Below are 22,964 nucleotides of genomic sequence, written 5' to 3'. Positions count from 1 at the left end.
ATGCGGAACGAAGTCCATCGACCTCGTAACTTTTGAAGACGCTAAAATCCTCTTCCTGGCTTCAATATTAAATTCAATTACTTAATAATTAGATTAATAATTAGATGTACAACTTTGCCTAGTACGATTTTTTTTCAAAGTGAGCTTTAAAATTAGGACAAAAAAAAAATGTTAAACACAAAAAATAATAATTAGTTCCGTTTTTTGGAAAAAAACTTACTTTGCAGTAGATATATATATATACATACATACATACAAATACATATATAGAATGAAATGGCCCTTCCTTTTGGGTAAAAAGGGATACAGTGATGGTAAAGAACATTACACAATACATTCTTAGTGAGATTTATTTTTTCTAAAATTCAATTAAGATTTACACAAAAACTGCCTTATTCCTTGACAGTAGGTAACAATGTATTCCTTCCAATCTATGTCCGTAGGATCACATGGGAACTGATCTCTGTCCGATGGAGACAACGACTGAAACAACGCCGTCGTCTGTCGGGCGGACATCGACCAAGTTCTAGACGGGAAATAGTCCAATACGTCGTGTGCTGCCGATATTTTTGATGCGAGTTTTACGTATCTGAAAATAAATAATCATTCAGTCATCCTATTTTAGAGCCGTGATAGCCCAGTGGATATGACCTGCGCCTCCGTTTCCGGAAAGTGTGGGTTCGAATCCAGTCCGGGGCATGCACCTCCAGTTGTGTGCATTTTAAGAAATTAAATATCACGTGTCTCAAACGGTGAAGGAAAAACCTGCGTACCAGAGAATTTTCTTAATTCTCTGCGTGTATGAAGTCTGCCAATCCGCATTGGGCCAGCGTGGTGGACTATGTGCCTAACACCTCTCATTCTGGGAGGAGACTCAAGCTCAGCAGTGAGCCAAATATGAGTTAATAATGATGATGATCCTTTTTAACTGACTTCAAAAAAAGGTGGAGGTTTCTCAATTCGACCGTATTATATCAAAGCGCACGACAGTGCGCAAGCCGATTTCCGATTTCGCCAATTCGTCTAAAGAAGACGTATTAGGGCTCGAACCCAAGGGCGAAATAAGGTTTTATTTATTTATTTATTTAAAAAATAAGTAAACAATGTCTGCTACGAGGAAATAATGTAATAGATTGAATTACTTTTTTTGGCATTTTATTCCGGAGTTTAACAGTAAAAATGGTTTATTAAAAAAAATATTTAAACATAGGATATTTATAGTATATTTACATTTTCCTCAAAATTCTGGGTTAGAACTGGGGCAGGATCTGGCATCCTTTAGAAGTATTATAATTTTATGATTATGATTTTAAAGTGCATCTAAACTTGGCATTGGATTGGATTTCAATCCTTTTTTAGGTGAATAATTAGCCGATGGGAACTTGGCCTCCTTTTTAACAGGTATGTTTTTGGTGGGTTATAGATTTTTACATAACTGAAAATAAATAATCATTCAGTCATCCTTTATGAACCGACTTCATAAAAGAGGAGGTTTCTCAATTCGACCGTATACCGTATATAACCGTATATTATACAGTGTGTCGTCTATAGGTACGTATATACAGGGTGTCCTGTAATTATTGGATAAAACGCAATACACCACTTGTTTATCTAAAACTAATTAGAATAGTTTTGAAAAAAAACACAAAATTTTACATACTACAGATCTGTGTGCCTAGTGGGAGTTTTCAATATTTTCATACTGTTACTATCACGTTGACGTAAATGCTTTATATGGAATTGAAACAGTTGCGCAGTAGTGCCACTAGATGGCGCTGTTTCAATTCCTTGGAAATTCGCGTTTACGTTACGTGATAGTAACAGTACCAAACTGCCTCTAGGCCCTCTGATACGTAAGAGTAAATTTGGATTTAGTTTTTTAATAACAAGTTACAAACGAACGCATTAATAAATTTAGGCAAGTAGGCAGATATTAATACATTTTGAAGAAAAACAATGGAATGTGCAATTTTTTTTTCTTGTATTGAAATTTCGGCACCTCCCATACATTTATACTAATACAACTTTGTAGTTACAAAGAAGATACATAAGTTATAAACCAATTTAAATGTACAACTTTTTAAAATAATGGTACACTTCACTTCTATATATTTTACTTTAAATTATATTATATTTTATTCTACTGTAATATTATAAATGTCAACTTACCTTGGTTTCTTTCCTACAATTAATAAAAATAAGTCAGCAATATAAGCCGGCAGGGTCTGTAAAAGCAGCGTTATAAGGAACATCACCCATCTGTAACGTGTGAGGTACGCCATCGGCAGTGGGATGTCATCTGCAAGCATTATTTTATTTACAAAGATTTACACTAACTAAACAATAATATTTAACTAAATAGAATAGAATATAATAGAATATATCTTTATTTGTCCACACACAAGTAATAAAATAAAATAAAATAAACAAACAGAACATACAAATATAAATATCTGGTCGTGGACAAAACAGGTATCCACCTCAGCACGATGCCACAGCGAGCTGTGACGCTGGTTTTCAGGTGAAACCTTGTGAGTGCACGGACGTGTCTACGTGACGTGTCTTAACTTAAAACTTATACATGAATACAAAGTAAACTAAAATAATGAAACAAAAACGAACAGAGTAATAAAATAACAAAATTAACATATATGGGAAACTAAATTAACAGGGAAAATCAAACAATAATTAATACGAGTCAACGCCACCATAGTGGCGGCAGATCGTTCACTTTACAGGTAATAAGGCTTTTTAGGTTAATCAACTACCTAAACCTATTATATAAACTATTTATTATAAAAATTAAAACCGGCCTTGCGATTTGAAAAGATTTCTTTAAAAAAAAAATAATGCCCACGGTATGCCCTCATTTTTATTTTGTTTCTTGGTAAATAGTACTTATCAAGAAAGACTGTAGTAATAGGTTAAATGTTTTTTCACGCTGGAACACCAAGCTCAGGTTCGTTCTTTTTTTTATTATTATTCTTTACAAGTTAGCCCTTGACTACAATCTCACTTGATGGTAAGTGATGATGCAGTCTAAGATGGAAGCGGGCTAACTTGTTAGGAGGAGGATGAAAATCCACACTCCTTTCGGTTTCTACACGGCATCGTACCGGAATGCTTAATCGCTTGGCGGTACGTCTTTGCCGGTCACCCTACCGGCGAAGACGTACCGCCACGTAACTAGCCACGGCCGAAGCCTCCCACCAGCCAGACCTGGACCAATTAAGAAAATCTCAATCTGTCCAACCGGGGATCGAACCCAGGACCTCCGTCTTGTAAATCCACCGCGCATACCACTGCGCCACGGAGGCCGCCAAAGCCTCAAGACCGTCAAGGCCGTCGTTCGTGCCTGTAGTACTGTACCCATGGCATAGATCAGCCAATTATCAACTCGCTGCTTTGGACTCAGTGGATGTCACTGTCACTGGTCAAAAAGGGACACTAATGATTTTAAACTTATTTCGTGGTTGTCCATTATGAATGTTATTTAAACGGGTACATACCACGATAAAACGACGAGATTTTTATTGTCGATATGTCGACCCAGTTGCATGGATCGTGGTCACGACGGGACTGAAGTTGCGAGATGAGAAGTGAAGTCAGCTGTTAGGGGCAGAATCGTTTTATCGTGGTATGTACCCGTTTAAATAACATTCATAAGGGACACTAAGCCACTGAACGCCATCATGTAGATGCATCACTTACATGTCCACTGACCATTCAATGGGCCAGCGATGATGTGTAATAGAGGCATAATGTTTATGTTAGTATACAATTAGTACTCACAAAACTTGTGTTTACAGCTATATGCAATAATGTCGTCGAAAAACGCACCGATCTTCAGAGGATTCTCGCCGCTCGTACTACTGTTATAAACGTCGACCTTATCGGAACTGCAAAAAGGATTTACTTATTTATACTTACAATATAAGAAAGCCGTGATAGCCCAGTGGATATGACCTCTGCCTCCGATCCCGGAGGGTGTGGGTTCGAATCCGGTCCGGGGCATACACCTCCAACTTTTCAGTTGTGTGCATTTTAAGAAATTAAATATCACGTGTCTCAAACGGTGAAGGAAAACATCGTGAGGAAACCTGCACACCAGAATAATTCTCTGTGTGTGTGAAGTCTGCCAATCCGCATTGGACCAGCGTGGTGGACTATTGGCCTAACCCCTCTCACTCTGAGAGGAGACTCGAGCTCAGCAGTGAGCCGTATATGGGTTGATAACGACGATAAACGATAGTTTATTTTTTCTTAGTTTGAGATTTGTGTTTTTAATAACATTTAGTTCAACGATATTATAAACTACTAGCAGATGCCCGCGACTTCGTCCGCGTGGAATTTATTCACAAATCCCGCGAGAACCATGGATTTTTTTGGGATGAAAAGTTGCCTATGTGTTAATCCAGAGTAAAATCTATTTTCATTCCAAATTTTAGCCAAATCGCCGCAAAAGTGACAAAGTTTCACACAAACTTTCATCCCTTATTTTATTCCCTTGGGGGAAGAACTGATCAAAATCCTTTCTTAGCGGATGTATACGTCATCACATCTACCTGAATGCCGAATTTCAGCCTGATTTGTTGAGTGGTTTGGGCTATGCGTTGATGTATGTCAGTCAGCCACCTTTGAGTTGCTTAAAAGATTGCAAGAGGTAAAGTTTGTGTTTTTAGAAATTTTGTATTATCTCCGAAACTATATGTGTGATTAAAATACTGTAAAAGGCAAATCTCATCTATACAATTTCCTCTTGATTATTGAGTAATTTATTTTGATAAGGATTTAAGTTTAGTACCCGTACCCTACGTGTACCCTACCCGTACCCTACCCGTACCCTACCCTACCCTACCGCTATCCTACCCCCATCTTATCCCCATCCTACCTACTAAAACAACGCTATATTGTTAATTTCGCGTATAATATTAGTGTGATTATTTACCATTTACATCTCGCTGCTGCAACGATGATAAGGTTCGATACGTAGTCTACAGGGATGAAATCTAAATTGTACTCATAGGAAGAGACAAAGACTCGGTTGAATCCCTTCATGGTTACTGTCGCCAGAAATGTCGCTCCGTACCAACTGTCTATCCAACCGGTAACCGGTTCTTTTTTGCTAGATGACACTGAAATGAAAGTGTTTCGTTTTAGGGTTAAGACGGGTACAGATTGGTGCAATGCAACATGTAATGTAATATTCTGCCTTACATTGCATGTTCCCTGCTGCCTTGGACGAGTGGCGCGCGCGGTACGCGCATTGACTACGAATCAGTCGGCTCAGTTCTGCGCACACTGCGCGCCCCTTTGTGTTCGTACCAAAAACCGACAAATCTCGGATCGAACCGCGCACGAGTTGTAACGCTCGGAGCGTGCGCGACCCAGGCGCAGTTCGTGCGCCCGAGGCGTCCAAACCACGAGCATTCGTGATACAGTGCAGCAATGTGGACGTCAAATGCTTGCATTGCATGTTGCATTACATGTTGCATTGCACCAATCTGTACCCACCTTTACGTAATTCGAAAGGTTAAAAACGGACCCTTATGCGATTACTTTAACGTGCGTTTGCCTATAATGACACTTTAACTCTGTAACGTGTGGACAGTCGCGGACTTACAAATTTGCAAGTATCTACATGTAATAGTACATTATGATAAAAGTGCGGTAAATTGAAAATTATAGCCGAGGCGATATTGCAGCTCGAGCCAAAGGCGAGAGCGGTAGTAAGGATGCAGAGGCTGTAATTATCAAACCGCACGTATGTCATACGACGTTTTTTATCACATTAGCGAGGAAACACACTTTGAACACACTTTCATCCTGTTGTGAGTGTGGATTTCATCCTACTCTTAACAAGTTAGACCGCTTCCATCTTAGATTGTTTCATCACATACCATCAGATTTAGTCAAGGGGTAACTTGTAGAGAATAAAAGTATATATTTGACAAAATATGGTACCTACTGTCATATACTGCAAGTATAGGGATAAATCTAAAACTATCTTATACATAAAGTATTCTGCGAACCATAAAAAATTGGTTGTTAGTAGCTTCACAGACGATGATTTTCCGTGACATTTGAAAATCTAGCCATTGTGAATGGATATACCGCCATTTGTCGGTCGCCAGAGCCTCGTCGGTCCATCTGCAGGGTGCACCACGAGCAGGTGCGGTTGGCAGTTGGGGAGACTAAATGGTACTAGCCTCCCCCTTACACCCCCTAGCCTCCCCCTTACACCCCCTTATGATTTGACGTCATAAGAACAAAATTGCCTACCGCAAAAAGTTTCCTTGTTTTTTGCCTTATTTCCAAAATAGTACAAAGTATATTATGCTTTTTTTTCGTTTGAATGTAACAAAACTAAGTTCATTATATTTATAAGAAATAAAATATTTATCTATTTACTAAGTTACTAACCTATTGAAGGTCTTACTATAATTGCAGGTACGTCCCCATGGTTGTCAGCAACGAGATTCTCTGCTAAGGCTTTTGTGAATGTATACGTATTGGGTCTGCCCTCTAAAATGAGATTTTTTTTAATTATAACATCATTAATAACAATCTATATTCGGCTCACTGTTGAGCACGAGTCTCGTTTCAGAATGAGAGAGGTTAGGCCTTAGTCCACCACGCTGGCCAGATGCGGATTGGCAGACTTCACACACGCAGAGAATTAAGAAAATTCTCTGGTATGCAGGTTTCCTTGCGATTTTTTCTTTCACCGTTTGAGACACGTGATATTTAATTCATCGGGATTTGCCAAGCTATAGTATACATATATAGAATACTTCATTTGTACACCACAATAACATAAACAAGAAAAATATTAAGAAGTAATCAGAGTGGCAGTTTAATACTGATACTATCGCGTTAACGTAAACGCGAATTTCTAAGTGGCACTACTGCACAACTGTTTCAATTCCTTATAAATTCACGTTTACGTCAACGCGATAGTAACAGTATCAAAATATTGAAAACTCCCACTAGGCACACAATACTCAAAAGGCGGCCTTATCGCTGAGCAGCGATTTCTTCCAGGCAACCTTTGGATTAAGAAAACAAAAGGACATCAATAGATATACGTAGGCTAAGTCAAATGTTATGTAGAAGCTTGCATACTTACTGATAAGTTCTTTGACTTGCGCATCAGTGATACCGATCTTGAGTAACTTATTCACTTCATTCAACGACACCGGTGCTGGATACAAAACTTCCTCTACCACTTCTCTGTCTGTATTTGAATACGCCGTGGAAACATATACGAAGGCCTGTGAAATACTCGTAAGTTTAGTAAATATATTTAATTTACTAGTTTAGAAGTACAAAGATGACATTTGATAGAAAAGTAATCCGCTGAGAACGAATTTCAAATTAAATCAAATCAAATCATAAATCATTTATTTCAAGTAGGCTCAGTTTACAAGCACTTTTGACACGTCAGTTGACTATTTGTAAAGATTCTACCGCCGGTTCGGAAGGCAGGTTCTGCTGAGAAGATTCCGGCAAGAAACTCAACAGTTGCTCTTTTGAAAAAGTCATACAGTATTATAATTTACAATTGATAACAATTACTATTCACATTTCTTATAGTTTTACTTCTGTGTGAAGGTGGAAGCTGATCCAACGGCCTCCAAGCATCTTTATCATTAAGGAACTCATCAATGTTGTAGTACCCTCGACTAAGTAAATGTTTTTTAACACATTGCTTAAAGCTATGCATTGGCAGGTCCATACAGTCTCGGGGATCTTGTTATAGAAGAGTACACGCAAACCTACAAAAGATTTTTTTACTCTTTAGAGACGATATGCAGAAATAACTAACTTATGCCCGTGTCTAGCGACATGGCTGTCATTAGTCAGCGATGTGTATGAAACTAAAGCCGGATTTAAGGTACTGCTTTAAGTGGACTCAAAAGTGATTACAAAAATAAAAAAACTAACGTTGAACAAAGGTTATGATTCACAACATTTGTGAGGACATCTTAATTAAATAATCAAACTGTAACCAAAATAAGACCCTAGAATGGCAGAGAATGACCTTGAGTGAAGTCACGCACTTGTGAACGCTGTGTGTAGGGTTAAAGGTACCTTTGACAAGCACTCCCCTTTTCCACTCAAGTCACTCTCCCCGCCTATCCCAAGTAACCCATAAATAATTACACAACAAGAGATGTGGACGGCTCGAACGTCACGAGCACCCTGAATAGCATGCTAAAAACGTGCTAGTAAGTATGCTCCATACGAGCATGTTTATCATCAGTTTACATTTGCTAGCAATAAGCATGCTGTTTTTAAGTATGCTCCTGAATAAGTATGCTCAAAGCAAACATTCTAATTACACATTCTAATTTGTATCTATCGCTCTCTGTCTATAGTATCGTGTTAGGCAGGGAGAGATGTAGGTGAAGAGAATACAGAATGCTGATCAACTAGCATACCCAATAAGCAAACCTGTTCAGATGCGGTAAAAGCACGCCCCCTTCCACCCGCGCAGCAAGTAGCATGCTCATAAATCGCACGACTGTTGATTTTTGAGCGAGCTCGAAATAAGCATGCTCATTATTAGCAATGTTGCGATACACATGCTAATAAGTAGCAACTGCTCAATAGTAGCATGATTTCGTGCTTGAAATGAGCATGTGTAAATGAAAACCGATTCTGTTCTGATGTGTCACAACAGGACACGTCAGACAAATGTAAATCCGCCTTAACGGTTATCGTGTTTTGACGGCCTCCGTGGCGCAGTGGTATCCGTGGTGAATTTACAAATCGGTGATCCTATCCCGGCTGGGCCGATTGAGGTTTCTTAATTGGTCTAGGTCTGGCTGGTGGGAGGCTTTTGCCATGGCTAGTTACCACCCTACCGGCAATGACGTACTGCCAAGCGTTCTGGTACGATGTCGTGTAGAAACCGAAAGGGGTGTCGAATTTCATCCTCCTCCTAACAAGTTAGCCCGCTTCCGTCTACATCATCACTTACCATCAGGTGAGATTGTAGTCAACGGCCTACTCGTAAAGAATAAAAAAAACACCACAGACCATAGAATAATATCGTGGTTAGTTAACACTATGAATGTTAGGGGTGGAAAGTTTTTGTTCTTACATTTTTGGATATTGACAGTTCACCCCGGGTTTTAAGAAGTTTAATTTTTAGTTGGTTGATTGGTTGATGATATAAAACTTAACATTACTCACCTTAATATTTTCCATTCGTTTACTCAGATCTAGGACACGTCCAGTACCCGCTACGTTTACGTTCATGGCTATATCTAAGGTTTCATTGAACTTTGTGGTTGCAGCGACGTGATAAACGAATGATACCTTAAATTAAAAACAATGTATTTTTATAATATTACGAGTATTACTATTATCTATACAAGGAGAAAGTTATATTATATAGAATATACCTACCTACCTACTATTACTTACGTGAAAAAATTAAGATAAAGCTTTTTGGCCTACAACCAATGATATACTAGAGATGGGGCACTACCACATCAAAACTGAGGCGGACAAATGTGGAAAATTGACTTAATTTCATTAAGTCCTTTAATAAACTACAAACGTTATTTAAACAAATAATACCTAAATATCGTCTACAATGTCAAGTTGTGTGTTCAGGAAGTGTAAAAACTATATATACATAAATATATAATAGAGTTAAACACAAAAATGTGCATGTGTGCGCTCAGTGGTGTAGCTAAATTTGGATCAATTTTTGCGGTGATTTTTAAGGACGTAACCTATCTATAGTATAAAATTATCATTGCCTACCACCACAACCTTATACATACCCGCAGGCTAATTCACTATCTTTGACGTATGCTAGTTGACTTATACGAAATTGAGATTCTATGTAACAAATGTTGATGTTTATTTTAATAGGTTGATATTAAAGACCAAAATAGTGAATAGGCCATCTGGCTCTGTAGTCAATGATGTTACACCCGCTTACTTCGTAGAAAACGTTGAACCATCGTACTCAGTCAATATTAATAACATTCGTAGACAAAGTTGTTTTTGAGGGAATGTGACAAACGCTATCTATACGTCTATTTATTTTTCTGTCTACGAATCCAGCCAACCTGGGTTGATAGGTTGTAAGATGGAGGTATTGGTTCATCATTAACAACCTGTATTCGGCTCACTGTTGAATACGAGTCTCCTCTCAGAATAAGAGGGTTTTTAGTCTTTAGTCCAGCACGCTGGCCCAATGCGGATTGGCAGACTTCACACACGTACAGAATTCTAGATATTTGCATACCTATCCTCCTTTTCCGTTTCCTCACGATGTTTTTTTTCTCCGTTTGAGATACATATTTAATCTTTTTAAATGCACATAATTAAAAAAATTGAGGTGCATGCCGCGGACCGGATTCGAACCTATGCCCACCGTATTGAAGGCAGAGGTTATATCCATTGGGTTATTATGTTTCTCTAGGTATTGGTTCTTACCTCCTTAATCAGAAGTTCCTCATTCTCGGCCATTATTCCGAGTTGTGGTTGAGTAATATCACCCACTATGGGTATTACTTTCTCGAATGCCTGAGGATTTTCTTCTTTTATTCTTGAAAATACCTGTAAAATATATTTACATATTTTCACGCACTGGCCACTGCTGGAATAGGCTAGTTGACACTTTTTAAAAAGATCTTAAATTGATTAATTTCGTTCTACTAGATGGAAAAACTTATTATGCTGTTATTACCACCATCTGATAAGGCGATGGAAATTGTACAAATGGTTAGCAATTGACTAAAGATAATGTTTGCATCAATTGCAGTCCTAATCTGATCTATTACCGTTCTGTCAATAAGAATTTATATAGAAGTGTTAGTTTAATATAATTAGGTTTAAATTGAAGATAAAACAGTGAGCGCTTTTTGTCTTTACTTATAGAGATATTTGCTCAGCAAAAAATCTCTTTAAGTAAAGAAACAAAAATGCACACAACTGAAAAGTTGGAGGTGCATGCCCCGGACCGGATTCGAACCCACACCCTCCGGAATCGGAGGCAGAGGCATCCACGGGGCTATCACGGCTTCTTAGTTTTAATTTATAGTAATATAGTAAGTTTATTTTTTTAAAATACTTTTTTAAAAAATAAAACAGATTACAATTTTATTGGTATTAAAAGTTGACTTACAGGTTCTTCTAGAAGCTTCTGCATTCGCTGATGCGCTGTGGCGCCCTGTGTCTCCCGCACCAAAAGGTACACCTTGTCTATCCCGGGACAACTATATAGCAACTTTTCTAGGAGCACCTGTGATATTGTCAATCATCATCATCATCATCATCATCATCATCAAAAGAATAGTTCATAACATTGAACCCAGGACCTCGATATGTAAAACCACAAAAACTAACCACTTTATTAAGTACAGTTCGCTCTGTTATTATTGCTATTTCTACTGAAGTGCATCATTATTAGTCATATTATCAACATTACAAGGCCAGTAGAAAAATATGGAACTTGAACCCACCACACTGCCCCAGTTCGCCGGCTTAAGGTGGTAATGGCTCTTTAACTATCATTCATCATTATCATATCAGCCGATGGACGTCCACTGCAGGACATGGGCCTTTTGTAGGAACTTCCAAACGTTACGATACTGAGCCACCTGCATCCAGAGAATCTCTGCGACTCGCTTGATGTCGTCAGAACACCTGGTAAGGAATCGTCAAACACTGCGTTTTTTAGTGCGGGGTCACTATTCCAGCACCTTTAGATCCCAACGTCCATCGCCTCTTCAAACTATGTGCCTCGCCTATTGCCACTTCAGCTTCGCGAGCTAAAGAGCAAAGAGTTGACTTTGGTTCTTCTGCGGATCTCCTCATTACCCATTCGATCAACAGCTACATTTATCAGATGTTAATGATAACCGAAGATACATAGACTAAGGACTAGACCAACCAGGCACTTGAAGGTATGTTCTAGGTAGGGTTGCCAACCGTACGATAATATAGAGTATTGTAACACAGAAATCTCACAAAATTTTCATTTTAAAATTGAATGAACATTAGTTTTTGACAGATGCAATAGCCTCTAGCCTATCCAAACTTGTCTATCTTACTGAATTCCAAGCATTAAACGAACAAAATAGAAAAAAAATGCTTTTGGTTTTCAAAAATTAAAAAAAAAATCAAATGTGCATATTATTACACTCTTATTTCAGACAAATAAATCTTGAAAAATGCAACAAGAGTAAATAAATATTGCTTTTTGAAAATAAAATATGTTGATTTTTTGCTTATTCCATAAAATACTATATTTTATTAATGGAATGAAACCTCAGTGCTTCGATTCCAGCAACTAGCCCAACGTCGAATATTGCGAGCCAATTTGGCATGTTTAGATCGTTTGTGCTCACAGCGTTAGAAAATCTTCAGCTACAACTTGAACATTTATCTAAAAAACAAGACCGGCTCGATATGAACACTAGAAAGAAAATACTTCTGGTTCATGGTGTTCCCGAAAGCAAAAATGAAGATGTGCAAGCCGTGGTTATTCATACGCTTTCAAATCATCTTAACATCGGCCTCTGTGGCAAGGATGTCAGCCGCAGCCATCGCTTGGGCGGCTCTAAGCCAAATAAACACAGGCCCATTCTGTTAAAGTTCAAGGAATTATCACTTCGTAATCAAGTCTGGGGTGTGAAATCCAAACTTAAAAATTCAGGAATTACATTGTCAGAATTCTTGACAAAAGAAAGACATGACACCTTCATGACTGCAAGGCAACGGTTCGGTATCAATAAATGTTGGACCAATGAAGGTTCCATCTTTATTATCAGTACTGATGGGTCAAGACATCGAATTAATTCCAAAGCTGAACTTGAGAGTGTTCCGTCTGCATCTGAGGCGTCTGCGAGTAGGTCCGCGGCTAGCACTGTTCCCAATCCTAGTTCCAACTCGAATGCCGCTGGTACTCTTAGAACGAAGCGAAACCCGATTCAAACTGACCGCGCAAAGCGCAATAATAGAAAGTGATTAAATTATTTGGTTTAAAAGGTATCTATGGATAAATTACTATTTTTTGTTTTAGAAATAATTGTTTTGTAATTCACTTTGCAATATTTTGTTGTTGTACTTTGTGACGGTAATAACAATATTTTATTATTATGTTACCCTCATATTTAATGCTTAGAGTATTATCACAGATACTGTAGACAGAGTAACATAGAATCCATTTTATAATCTATGATTTGACTATGATATTATTTTGTTGATAAATGACAGTTGTCTATGTCCAATTAAGCGATGTTTACACTTTCCAATTTGTGGTGTACTCAAAGTTGCCAGATTTATTATTGCTGATGCTAACAATGTTTGCTTACTGTTTTCTAACCAATTAAATTATTGATTTGTTATGCGTAGTGTTTCATTGCTTGATTGGACCATAGTTTATAATCTTAAAATTAGCATTGCAGCAGTAACTAAATAACAATAATATTTGTGTACGTATTTTTTTAAGTGTTTACTGAGTTTATTTTTATATATATTGATTTTAGTAATCTGTATAAGTAGTAATTAATTTTATTTTTATTTTCTTTATTTCTCATTTATTTTTAATAGCTTTGTTTACTTTGCCTGTACTGTGATTAATATAAAGTATTTTCGTTTTAGTTTAGACTTTTTAATTATTATTGTAATAGATTGTAAGTTTGTAGTGGTAATTTCTATTTATCTAGCTGGTGGGTGAACAAATTAGGGTTTTACTGTTTTTTGTTGATTAAATTTTTTTTTTTTTTTTATATATATAAATATATATTTATAGTATATACATATATAACTATTGTGTATATTTTTATTTATATTTTTTTTTTTTATTTATTTATTATTATATTACATTTGTAATATATTACAAAAATAATGGATAACAACCTAAGTAGTAACTCAGATGACGACAACAGTACGAGTATTTATTTCCAGTGTGGTTCCGATCCTTCTGAAGACAGTTTCAAAAGCACTGACATTTCTCTTAACGAATCGCTTGAACATGCTTTCTCGCCATACCCTAAAAGCTTTAATGTTGTTCACATTAATGCGCAAAGCATTCCCTCCCACTACCCCGATCTTTTAAATTCATTCGATGTAAAAGATATACATGCAATCCTAGTCTCTGAATCTTTCCTTAAGCCTTGCCTTCCTTCTACTTCATATGCTTTACCAGGATTTCATTTAATTAGAAATGATAGAACTGGAAAGGGGGGTGGAGGGGTTGCTATTTATTTACGCAGTCACATCCCTTTCTCAATTCTAGATAAATCTCCTTCTCTGTATACGGAGTCATTAGAGTACATATTTATTGAGGTTCTCTTTGGCACAAGAAAGCTATTGCTAGGAGTTTGTTATAGTCCATCTTTGCACATTGACTATTTTAGTAAGTTTGAGGAGTTGCTTGAGAATTTTTTTTACCGGGAGTTGACCACGTCATTCTCATGGGTGATTTTAACACGTGCTTAATTAAAAACGACTATAGATCTAAGCGTTTCTCTAACATCATCAACAGTACTAATTTAAATATTTTGAATACCACATCCGCTACACATTTTTTTCCCTAACTGCACACCATCTTTACTAGATCTTATGTTAGTATCCTCACCTGATCGTGTCAATGTGCATGGGCAAATGGCAGCTGAAGGTTTTTCATATCACGACTTGGTATATTTGTCATACAAAATTCGACCACCTAAAATTAAGCCTACAGTTGTGATGCGACGAAGTTTCAAGCACTTTGATAAAAATATGTTTATGTCTGACCTCAGTATGATCGACTGGAGTACTATCCTGAATGCTTCGTCAACGAATGACAAAATTATTATTTTCAATTCTTTGTTGACGGAGTTGTTTGATGTTCACGCTCCACTTAGACCCATAAAACTGAAGCATCTACCGGCTCCATGGCTGACAGATGACATCAAGGCTCTCATGGCGAAACGAGATAGGTCTAAGACTAAGTACAAGCAGAATCCTTCTGCCGAGAACTTTGTAAAATTTAAAGATCTTCGCAATAAATGCAATAGGCTTTGCAGGAATGCTCAGCGCTCCTATATTCACGCATCTGTAGAAAATAAGGATGCAGCAAAAGTCTGGAGGTTCTTTGACGCCTTGGGCATTGGTCGGGAGCGTAGAACATCATCTACTTGGAATCTCGACATAGAAGCACTAAATAATCATTTTACAAAAGTTACCTTAATAGATAATGCAGCTAAAGTACATACATTAAACACGCTTTCCTTACGTCCAAAACCAAATTCCTTGCCATTTCAATTTTCTTCTGTCACGGATGAGGAAGTAAAAAGAAATATTATGGCCATCAAATCAGATGCTATAGGGTGTGATCAGGTGAGTCGAAAGATGATCCTTTTAGCACTTGACGGCATACTAGATATCCTTTGTCATATCTTTAACCACTCTCTCTCTACAAATACTTTTCCTAATACTTGGTGTTTAGCATACATTGTTCCTATTCCGAAATCTCACAGTCCTTCAACTTTCTCTCAGTACCGTCCTATTTCTATTCTTCCTTTTCTATCCAAAGTTCTAGAACGTATAGTGCACAAACAATTATTATTATATCTCTCTGAATTTAATATACTAAATCCATATCAATCTGGATTTCGCACTGGGCACAGCACTGTCACTGCACTTATCAAAATTTGTGATGATATTAGATACGCCATCGATAACCAGCTCCTTAGTGTTGTTACCTTACTTGACTTTTCGAATGCATTCAATACTGTCGATTTCGAGATTCTCCTAGCAGTTCTAAAGTCAATTAATATTTCTCCTGAAGCTTTGGGTTGGTTTCGGTCTTATCTTTATGATCGTAATCAATGTATTCGGGTTAATGAGAAATTATCTTCTCCGAGTATATTAAATGCAGGTGTTCCTCAGGGCGGTGTGCTTTCTCCGTTACTCTTCTCTATTTACATTAATTCTATTACTGATCTCCTCTCCCTCTCCTTCCATTTATATGCTGACGATCTGCAAATTTATGTATCATCACCCGCTGACTCGCTTGACAATGCAATAGCCAGTCTAAATACTGATCTTAATACAGTCAGTGCTTGGAGTAAATCCTACGGATTGTCGGTAAATGCAAGTAAATCACAAGCAATTTTGATAGGGTCACGTCAACAAATTTCGAAAATTAATACTTCATCTCTTCCTCCCCTTTTATTAGATGGAACTGAATTAAATTTTAACAGTTCAGTCAAAAATCTCGGCCTAGTTATGGATGAATGCTTTTGCTGGACACCCCAGGTTGCTGCTGTCAGTCGGAAGATCTTTGCGGTGATTAGCAGGTTGAGAAGGTGGAAGAACTTGTTTCCTCTTAAAACTAAGATTTCTCTTGCTCAATCGCTTCTTCTTCCATTACTCGATTATGCCGATTCTTGTTACTGTGACCTACCACAATATCTCCTTAACAAGCTTGAACGCCTTCAAAATTTAGTCATTAGATTCATATTTGGGTTAAAAAAATTTGACCACATTTCTGAATTTCGTGCTCAATTAAAATGGTTGACTATAGCTCAGCGTCGTAATTTTCACATACTTTCCTTGCTTTATTCTATACTTAATCACTATCATTCTCCTCCGTACTTAAAAGAAAGGTTTCACTTTCGCGGTTCTAACCACCTTCTCAATCATCGATACAGCAATGATAATAAGTTATCTATGCCATTTAGTCGGACTCACCGCTATAGTGAGTCGTTCACTGTTAAGGCCGTAAAACTATGGAATGCCGTGCCGCGGGATATTCGTCATTCTCAGTCGATTCATATATTTAAACGTCGTCTTAAAGACTACTTTTTATCACAGTAATATATTTAGGTATGTAATATCAATTTAAGTAAGTTTATTTTATTGCATATATATATACATATATATTATTAATGTTAATATTGGTATTTATGTATTTTAATTTTCTTAGTTTATGTAAGTATATTTCATTTATTGTTTATTGTACAGTATTTTAAGTCGATATTTGCGCACCAACCACTTCTCTTTGTAAACGTGAACTCCTTATAATAACGGTTGCCTGGAAGATATCACTTTAGAGATAAGGCCGCCGTTACACCATTGTTTGTATTTTACTTGGTTTGTTTTTGTAAAATTTTGTTATTTTGTTTTTGGTGTAATAAAGTGTTTTATTATTATTATTATTATATTTTGTTTCAGCGTAACATAAATCTAATTTAATCTAATCTATATTTTTCTAAATAAATGTTGGCAACCCTTGCTCTAGGTGATGTATTTCCATAATATGAAGTTATATAGCTAGTTGTATTCTAGAAAAGACTACGCACCTTTCCAACGAATCCTGTGCCCCCTGTTATAAAAACTGATTGCCCTTCGTAACATTCCGCTATGCTCTGGTACTCGTTTGTGTTGTCGGTAGCCGACGAAAGTAGTGACTGCAACAACAAATATAGATTTTTTGATGGTTGGCGAATTTAATAGTAGCTCGGGATGCTAAATTTACAGTTACTAAATGTTAGGAAAGACTTCCAATATAAAAATATACTTATTTACCTACTAAACTAAAAAGCAAAAAATTTCGTCGTATATGTATGGTTTGAAGGCGATGACCACCCTGAAAGTATACCCTTATATACAAAAAAATAATTTATAAAATCGCTGGAAATACATAAAAAAAAAATTGTGAACTTACTAAAATTGTCTTGATTAAAGAATAGCCGTGACAGTTTTACAGGAGTTTCAGCATTTAATTCTCTTAGACTCAGAATTTGCGATACCCAGACCTTTTTAGGTTCCGTAGACCATAAGGAACCCTTATAGTTTCGCCATGTCCGTCTGTCCGCGGTTTACCGCAGAGAACGATTACCTACTCGTATCAATGATTTATTTCATAGCACTAATGAAGAACAGAGGGTAAATAATATATATTGCGTTATTTTAATAAGGCCTTGGTGTCAGCTATCACCATAAAGAGTATGTCGTAATATTTACGGGACACCCTGTATATTTGTAATGTCGGATCTTAAACCATACGTAACTCTTAAATCTTTAGTTCTTGTAGTTACTTTTAGCCTTTTTATAATGAAGAAGCTCTATCAGATCACAAGTACTGCGTTTATATAGGTTCACTGTATTACTACGCAAATTAATTTTGATAATTAAAACTAATTTTGATTATCACAATCATAGTAGCCAGATAGTTGACCAGACCAGTTTCCTCTGATAAAATATCGCAATAAAATATGGAAAACGAATAATTTTAATCTATTCTTCAATTCCTGCAAATATTATAAATCTAATTTCAACTGCGGTATGGACAACTAGTAACGGCTTACCTTTACACGGGATCCTGCGCCATTTGTAAAAACAGAATGACCCTTGTAATTGTTGTTAACATTTCGATACATCTTGATCTTCAAACAAACAATTTTATATTATTATTACATAAAGGTATTATTGTTTATTATAATAATTATTGGCAAGTTGCCAGGAAATTTTCAGGTAGTTAAACTATCACAAGGTTTTTTTTTAAAATTTAATCCTATAATTGGCAACGAGTTTCACAAAAAACGATAAATAATAGAATCAAATGACGATCAACAATCAACAGTTATGCAATTGTTAATTTTATGTTATTTAATTAAATAAAAGAAACTCACAGCTTCAATAATAATCGGCAGCAGAATAACTCGTAACTTCTTTTAAATTACTATAAGTAGGAATGGACTTGCATAGAAAAACCAGTTAAGTGCGTATCGGGCCACGCGCAGTTAGGTTCCGTAGATTAAATGAACAGTTTAATCCCTTATGTAATGCACACAAATGCCGATAACCATCCACCATGGAATAGACGATAAAAAATTCATCCTCACTTTGCATGTAGGGTAGGAGCCCTAAAATTTTCATTATTTCTTTTTATTTTTTTTCTTTATTCATCATACATTATCAGCCGTTGGACTTCTAGACGAAACTTTCACGAGCCGCCAGCATCCAGCGGCTTCCTGCAACCCGTGTCTTCGGGCCACCTAGCGGGGGGTCGGCCAACACTACGCTTTCCTTTGGGGGCCCTGCGGGGTCGCCATTCCAGCACCTTGGGACCCCATCGGCTCTTCGAACTGTGTGGCCTGCCCATTGCCACTTCGCTTCGCTGAGCTATGTCATTGACTTTGGTTCGTCTGCGAATCTCCTCATTTGTGATTCGATCACGCAGAGAAACCCCAAGCATAGCTCGCTCCATCGCCCGCTGATTTTTTTTAAGCCTTCTAATAAGGGCCATAGTTAGCGACGACCACCATAAAGACATAATTAATATACTTTAGAGACGTAATTAATATACTTACTCAAACCAAATTTCAGCTGTCTAGTTTTAATAGACTCTGAGTTATCCTAATGACAACTTTGTTCGTTTAATTACTATCGGAATCAGTACGCAATTTTCGATATCCAATTACGTTTTTTAAGTTGGCCGATTTAAAAAACGTAATTGGAATTGGAAAAATTGGAATTTTTATTTAAAATCTATAAGTAAAAATTGCTAATTAGCTGTTATAATTTTTTCTTGTAATTTCATACTACGTACTTTCGTGAATTTTTTTAGCTATCCATATACAACTGTTTAGTCCACAGAGGATGAGGACACTTGACTCTAACAAAAAATAGCTCTTAAAAGCTTAATATTTTATTAAATAGTATCTCGTATCTTTTAAAGACCTCTAATGATACTCCACACTATGAAATGTGTGTGTGTGTGTGTGAAAAAAAAAGCCACATACGAGTGAAAAAAAATCATCCCCACTTTACATGTAGGGGAGGTACCCTAAAAAAATTGTTGTTGTTGTGCATTATTTATTAGATTAAACTGCTCTTCAATCTACTTTTCTTAAATTTATAATTTTTCAACAATCTAATCTACGGAACCCTACACTGCGGATGGCCTGACACGCACTTGGCCTGTTTTTTTATTTTTTGCTTTTCCGTTATGTGTTTATATAACGTTGTTCTGGTTGATTGTTTGTTCTTTAATTTTTAATGGTGACATAATTTTTGTTATTTATTTTTCAGACACCCAGTGTCATTAATAAAGTTCTTAAAGCAAATAAATCTTTGAAAATTGATCTAAAGCTCGGTGATCATTAAAGAAAATGTAGAAGAATTGAAAAATCCGGTCAAGTGTGGGTCGGACTCTTTCATAAACAGCATAGCGGCAAAAGAAATACAAAAAAATTAAATTTCAACAGTCTAAATGTCACGGATCATGAAATACAAGATGAGATATTGAATACGGAATCCCGAAAATAATGTCGTGGTCATTGAATTACTACTATTATCGCCGAAGGGGTTTAGTATAGTATTTAAGACGATGTACTAAACTGATATGTGTATTTATTCACTGCACAATATGAAACTGATACGAAATGTGAGTGACCTAGAGTGGGCAAACGAAAGACCACAACACCGCCCTACGGAGAATCTCTCTCTCTCTAATCGGTCCCTCATGACTGAGGATCGTGACCACCTTGGCGCGTCATCGTTTGGTTTATAATGCTCCATCGAGTACGGTCGCTGGCCATTTGGACGGCACTGTAAAAGGTGTGGACTCCTGTTTCCTTTAGAAGATCGGACCATCGGGTTGGAGATCTACCTCGTGGCCGATTGCCATCCACATTTCCCTACGGAGAATAAGAAAAATAAAATTAAAAGAGCAAGACTCGTCCAGCCACGGCTTCAAAGGCGTGGAGTCGACGAGCAGCATAAATGCGCTGGGCAGCATGCGTTGGGCAGCATGATACCAGTGCTGGTGAGCCTCAGACCAACTATTGTATAGGACCTGCCTCGCTAGGTGTTACTTTTTTGTCAAAGTATATCGACGATCTAATGCGATATTAAAAGCTCTCTATAGAATCGATGTTAAATAGTTGTAATCGTGTTCGTCGGTTAAAGAGCTCCATAAAAATATCTTTTTATGTAGTTTAATAGTGTAAAAAATGGACAAGAACTTCTAGTTTAGTATAAGATATATACCAAATCTAAGCTGGTTTTTCTCAGATAATGACAGACAATTTTGTTTGTGATGAGTGCGATACAGGTCCTTCTATAATTGGTCTCAGGTTGCTACGCGTGTCAAGCAAACGGCGATAGAGGGCGGCGCAGCGGCGCGTGGACGTCGCCGAAGTGCCCTGGATCGGGAGGATTAATTTGGATGTTGTCAGATTTTGTTTAGGATTTTGTCACACAAATACGCTCTACATTGTCTTTGCGAAGGGCGACTAGGGATTTTTTAATATTATTCTTTACAAGTTAGCCCTTGACTACAATCTCACCTGATGGTAAGTGATGATGCAGTCTAAGATGGAAGCGGGCTAACTTGTTAGGAGGATGAAAATTCACGACATCGAACTGGAACGCTAAATCGCTTGGCGGTACGTTTTTGTCGGTAGGGTAACTAGCCACGGCCAAAGCCTCCCACCAGCCAGACCTGGACCAATTAAAAAAATCTCAATCTGCCCAGCCGGGGATCGAACCCAGGACCTCCGTTTTGTAAATCCACCACGCTTACCACTGCGCCACGGAGGCCGTCAAACTTGCTAACTGGTTGCTGTTAACCTTGCAAGCGACGTGAAACTTTTCGTGAAACTTGATATAAATATAAGAGAATTTCATTCCAATCTTTAAAATAACGTGAAATCTTGGCCATCTTGCTTACTTCAGCTTATTTTTAACTATTAATAGGGTTAAAATTTCGAATCGTAACTTTGTACCGGAGTGAATATTTATGCAACATCCCTATATAGGTCGTTCAAACACTAACATCAAATCCAATCTGAGACGTTTTGGAAACCCCGACGACAATAAATCCGTCGACGTGTGAAGAACGAGAATCGATCTCCAGAAGGTTGCATGGTTTTTGACGGCCTTCGTGGCGCAGTGGTATGCGCGGTGGATATACAAGACGGAGGTCCTGGGTTCGATCCCCGGCTGGGCAGATTGAGATTTTCTTAATTTGTCCACGTCTGGCTGGTGGGAGACTTCAGCCGTGGCTAGTAACCCCCCTTCCGGCAAAGACGTACCGCCAAGCGATTTAGAACAAGTTAGCCCGCTTCCATCTTAGACTGCATCATCACTTACCATCAGGTGAGATTGTAGTCAAGGGCTAACTTGTAAAGAATAAAAAAAAAATGTACAGCAGGGTTATTATGTATCTCGGCATACTATTTAAATAATGTCACTACATTGTTTTTTATCATATTTTGCAATGCAATTACCTATCTAACATGCAATGATATTTATGCAATTATCTAACATCGTATTTTCAACGAAATGACGTAAGTATCTACATTTTACGTAAACTGGCAGTAATATTAATAATAATAATAATAATAAATAAATATACTTAAACAATACACATCACTATCTAGCCCCAAAGTAAGCATACAGAGTAGCTTGTATTATGGGTGCTAAGATAGTTGATATTATAATATTAATATACAATTATATACTACATATAAATACTTATATAATGTATAAATACACACAGACAATATTGAAGTGGCAGTAGCAATTAGTGAGAGTAATTTCAACGAAATACCGTAATTTACGTAGCTTCGTTGAAATAATCATGTTAGATGATCACAATTACTAAAATACGATGAAAACCAATGTAGTGACTTACTATTTGAATGGTACACCGGGTTACATAATAACTCTGCAGATCACGTCAGGGTCACCAATATCGCCGAAGAGGTTTTATGTTGATATAGTAATAAGGCGATGTACTAAAATTATATATGTATTTATTCACTACACTGATTATAATTGTATAAGAATCTATACTTATATTATAAAGCTGAAGAGTTTGTTTGTTTGATTGAACGCGCTAATCTCAGGAACTACTGGTCCGATTTGAAAAATTGTTTCAGTGTTAGATAGCCCATTTATCGAGGAAGGCTATAGGCTATGTATTATCCTCTTAT

At 37.1% G+C, this 22,964-nt stretch overlaps 1 protein-coding gene across 1 annotated transcript; it reads right to left on the bottom strand.

Annotated features, from left to right (window-relative positions):
- Positions 1 to 367: 367 nt before the first annotated feature.
- LOC112058502 (putative fatty acyl-CoA reductase CG5065) lies at positions 368 to 18,471 on the bottom strand. The gene is made up of 11 exons (XM_024099380.2): positions 18,330 to 18,471; positions 17,322 to 17,429; positions 11,153 to 11,269; positions 10,462 to 10,584; positions 9,202 to 9,327; positions 7,130 to 7,274; positions 6,424 to 6,525; positions 4,949 to 5,135; positions 3,793 to 3,899; positions 2,170 to 2,299; positions 368 to 589 (listed from the first exon to the last, which is right to left on the bottom strand). Exons 1-11 carry the CDS (start codon positions 18,399 to 18,401, stop codon positions 370 to 372), a joined length of 1,437 nt encoding a protein of 478 aa, XP_023955148.1. The 5' UTR covers positions 18,402 to 18,471; the 3' UTR covers positions 368 to 369.
- Positions 18,472 to 22,964: the final 4,493 nt, after the last annotated feature.

Source organism: Bicyclus anynana, chromosome 9 (genome assembly GCF_947172395.1).
Source record: "Bicyclus anynana chromosome 9, ilBicAnyn1.1, whole genome shotgun sequence".
Taxonomy (NCBI): Eukaryota; Metazoa; Arthropoda; class Insecta; order Lepidoptera; family Nymphalidae; genus Bicyclus; species Bicyclus anynana.
Note: the sequence above shows the minus strand (reverse complement) of the source record. Positions and strands in the feature narration are given on the sequence as shown.

Excerpts from the sequence above, each read along its gene's own strand:
- LOC112058502 (XM_024099380.2), bottom strand. The coding sequence starts at position 18,401 with ATGTATCGAAATGTTAACAACAATTACAAGGGTCATTCTGTTTTTACA. Across the intron at positions 10,585-11,152 it reads AGAAGCTTCTAGAAGAACCT|GTATTTTCAAGAATAAAAGA; the intron begins GTAAGTCAACTT and ends TATATTTTACAG. Across the intron at positions 9,328-10,461 it reads AGGAACTTCTGATTAAGGAG|GTATCATTCGTTTATCACGT; the intron begins GTAAGAACCAAT and ends TTTTAATTTAAG.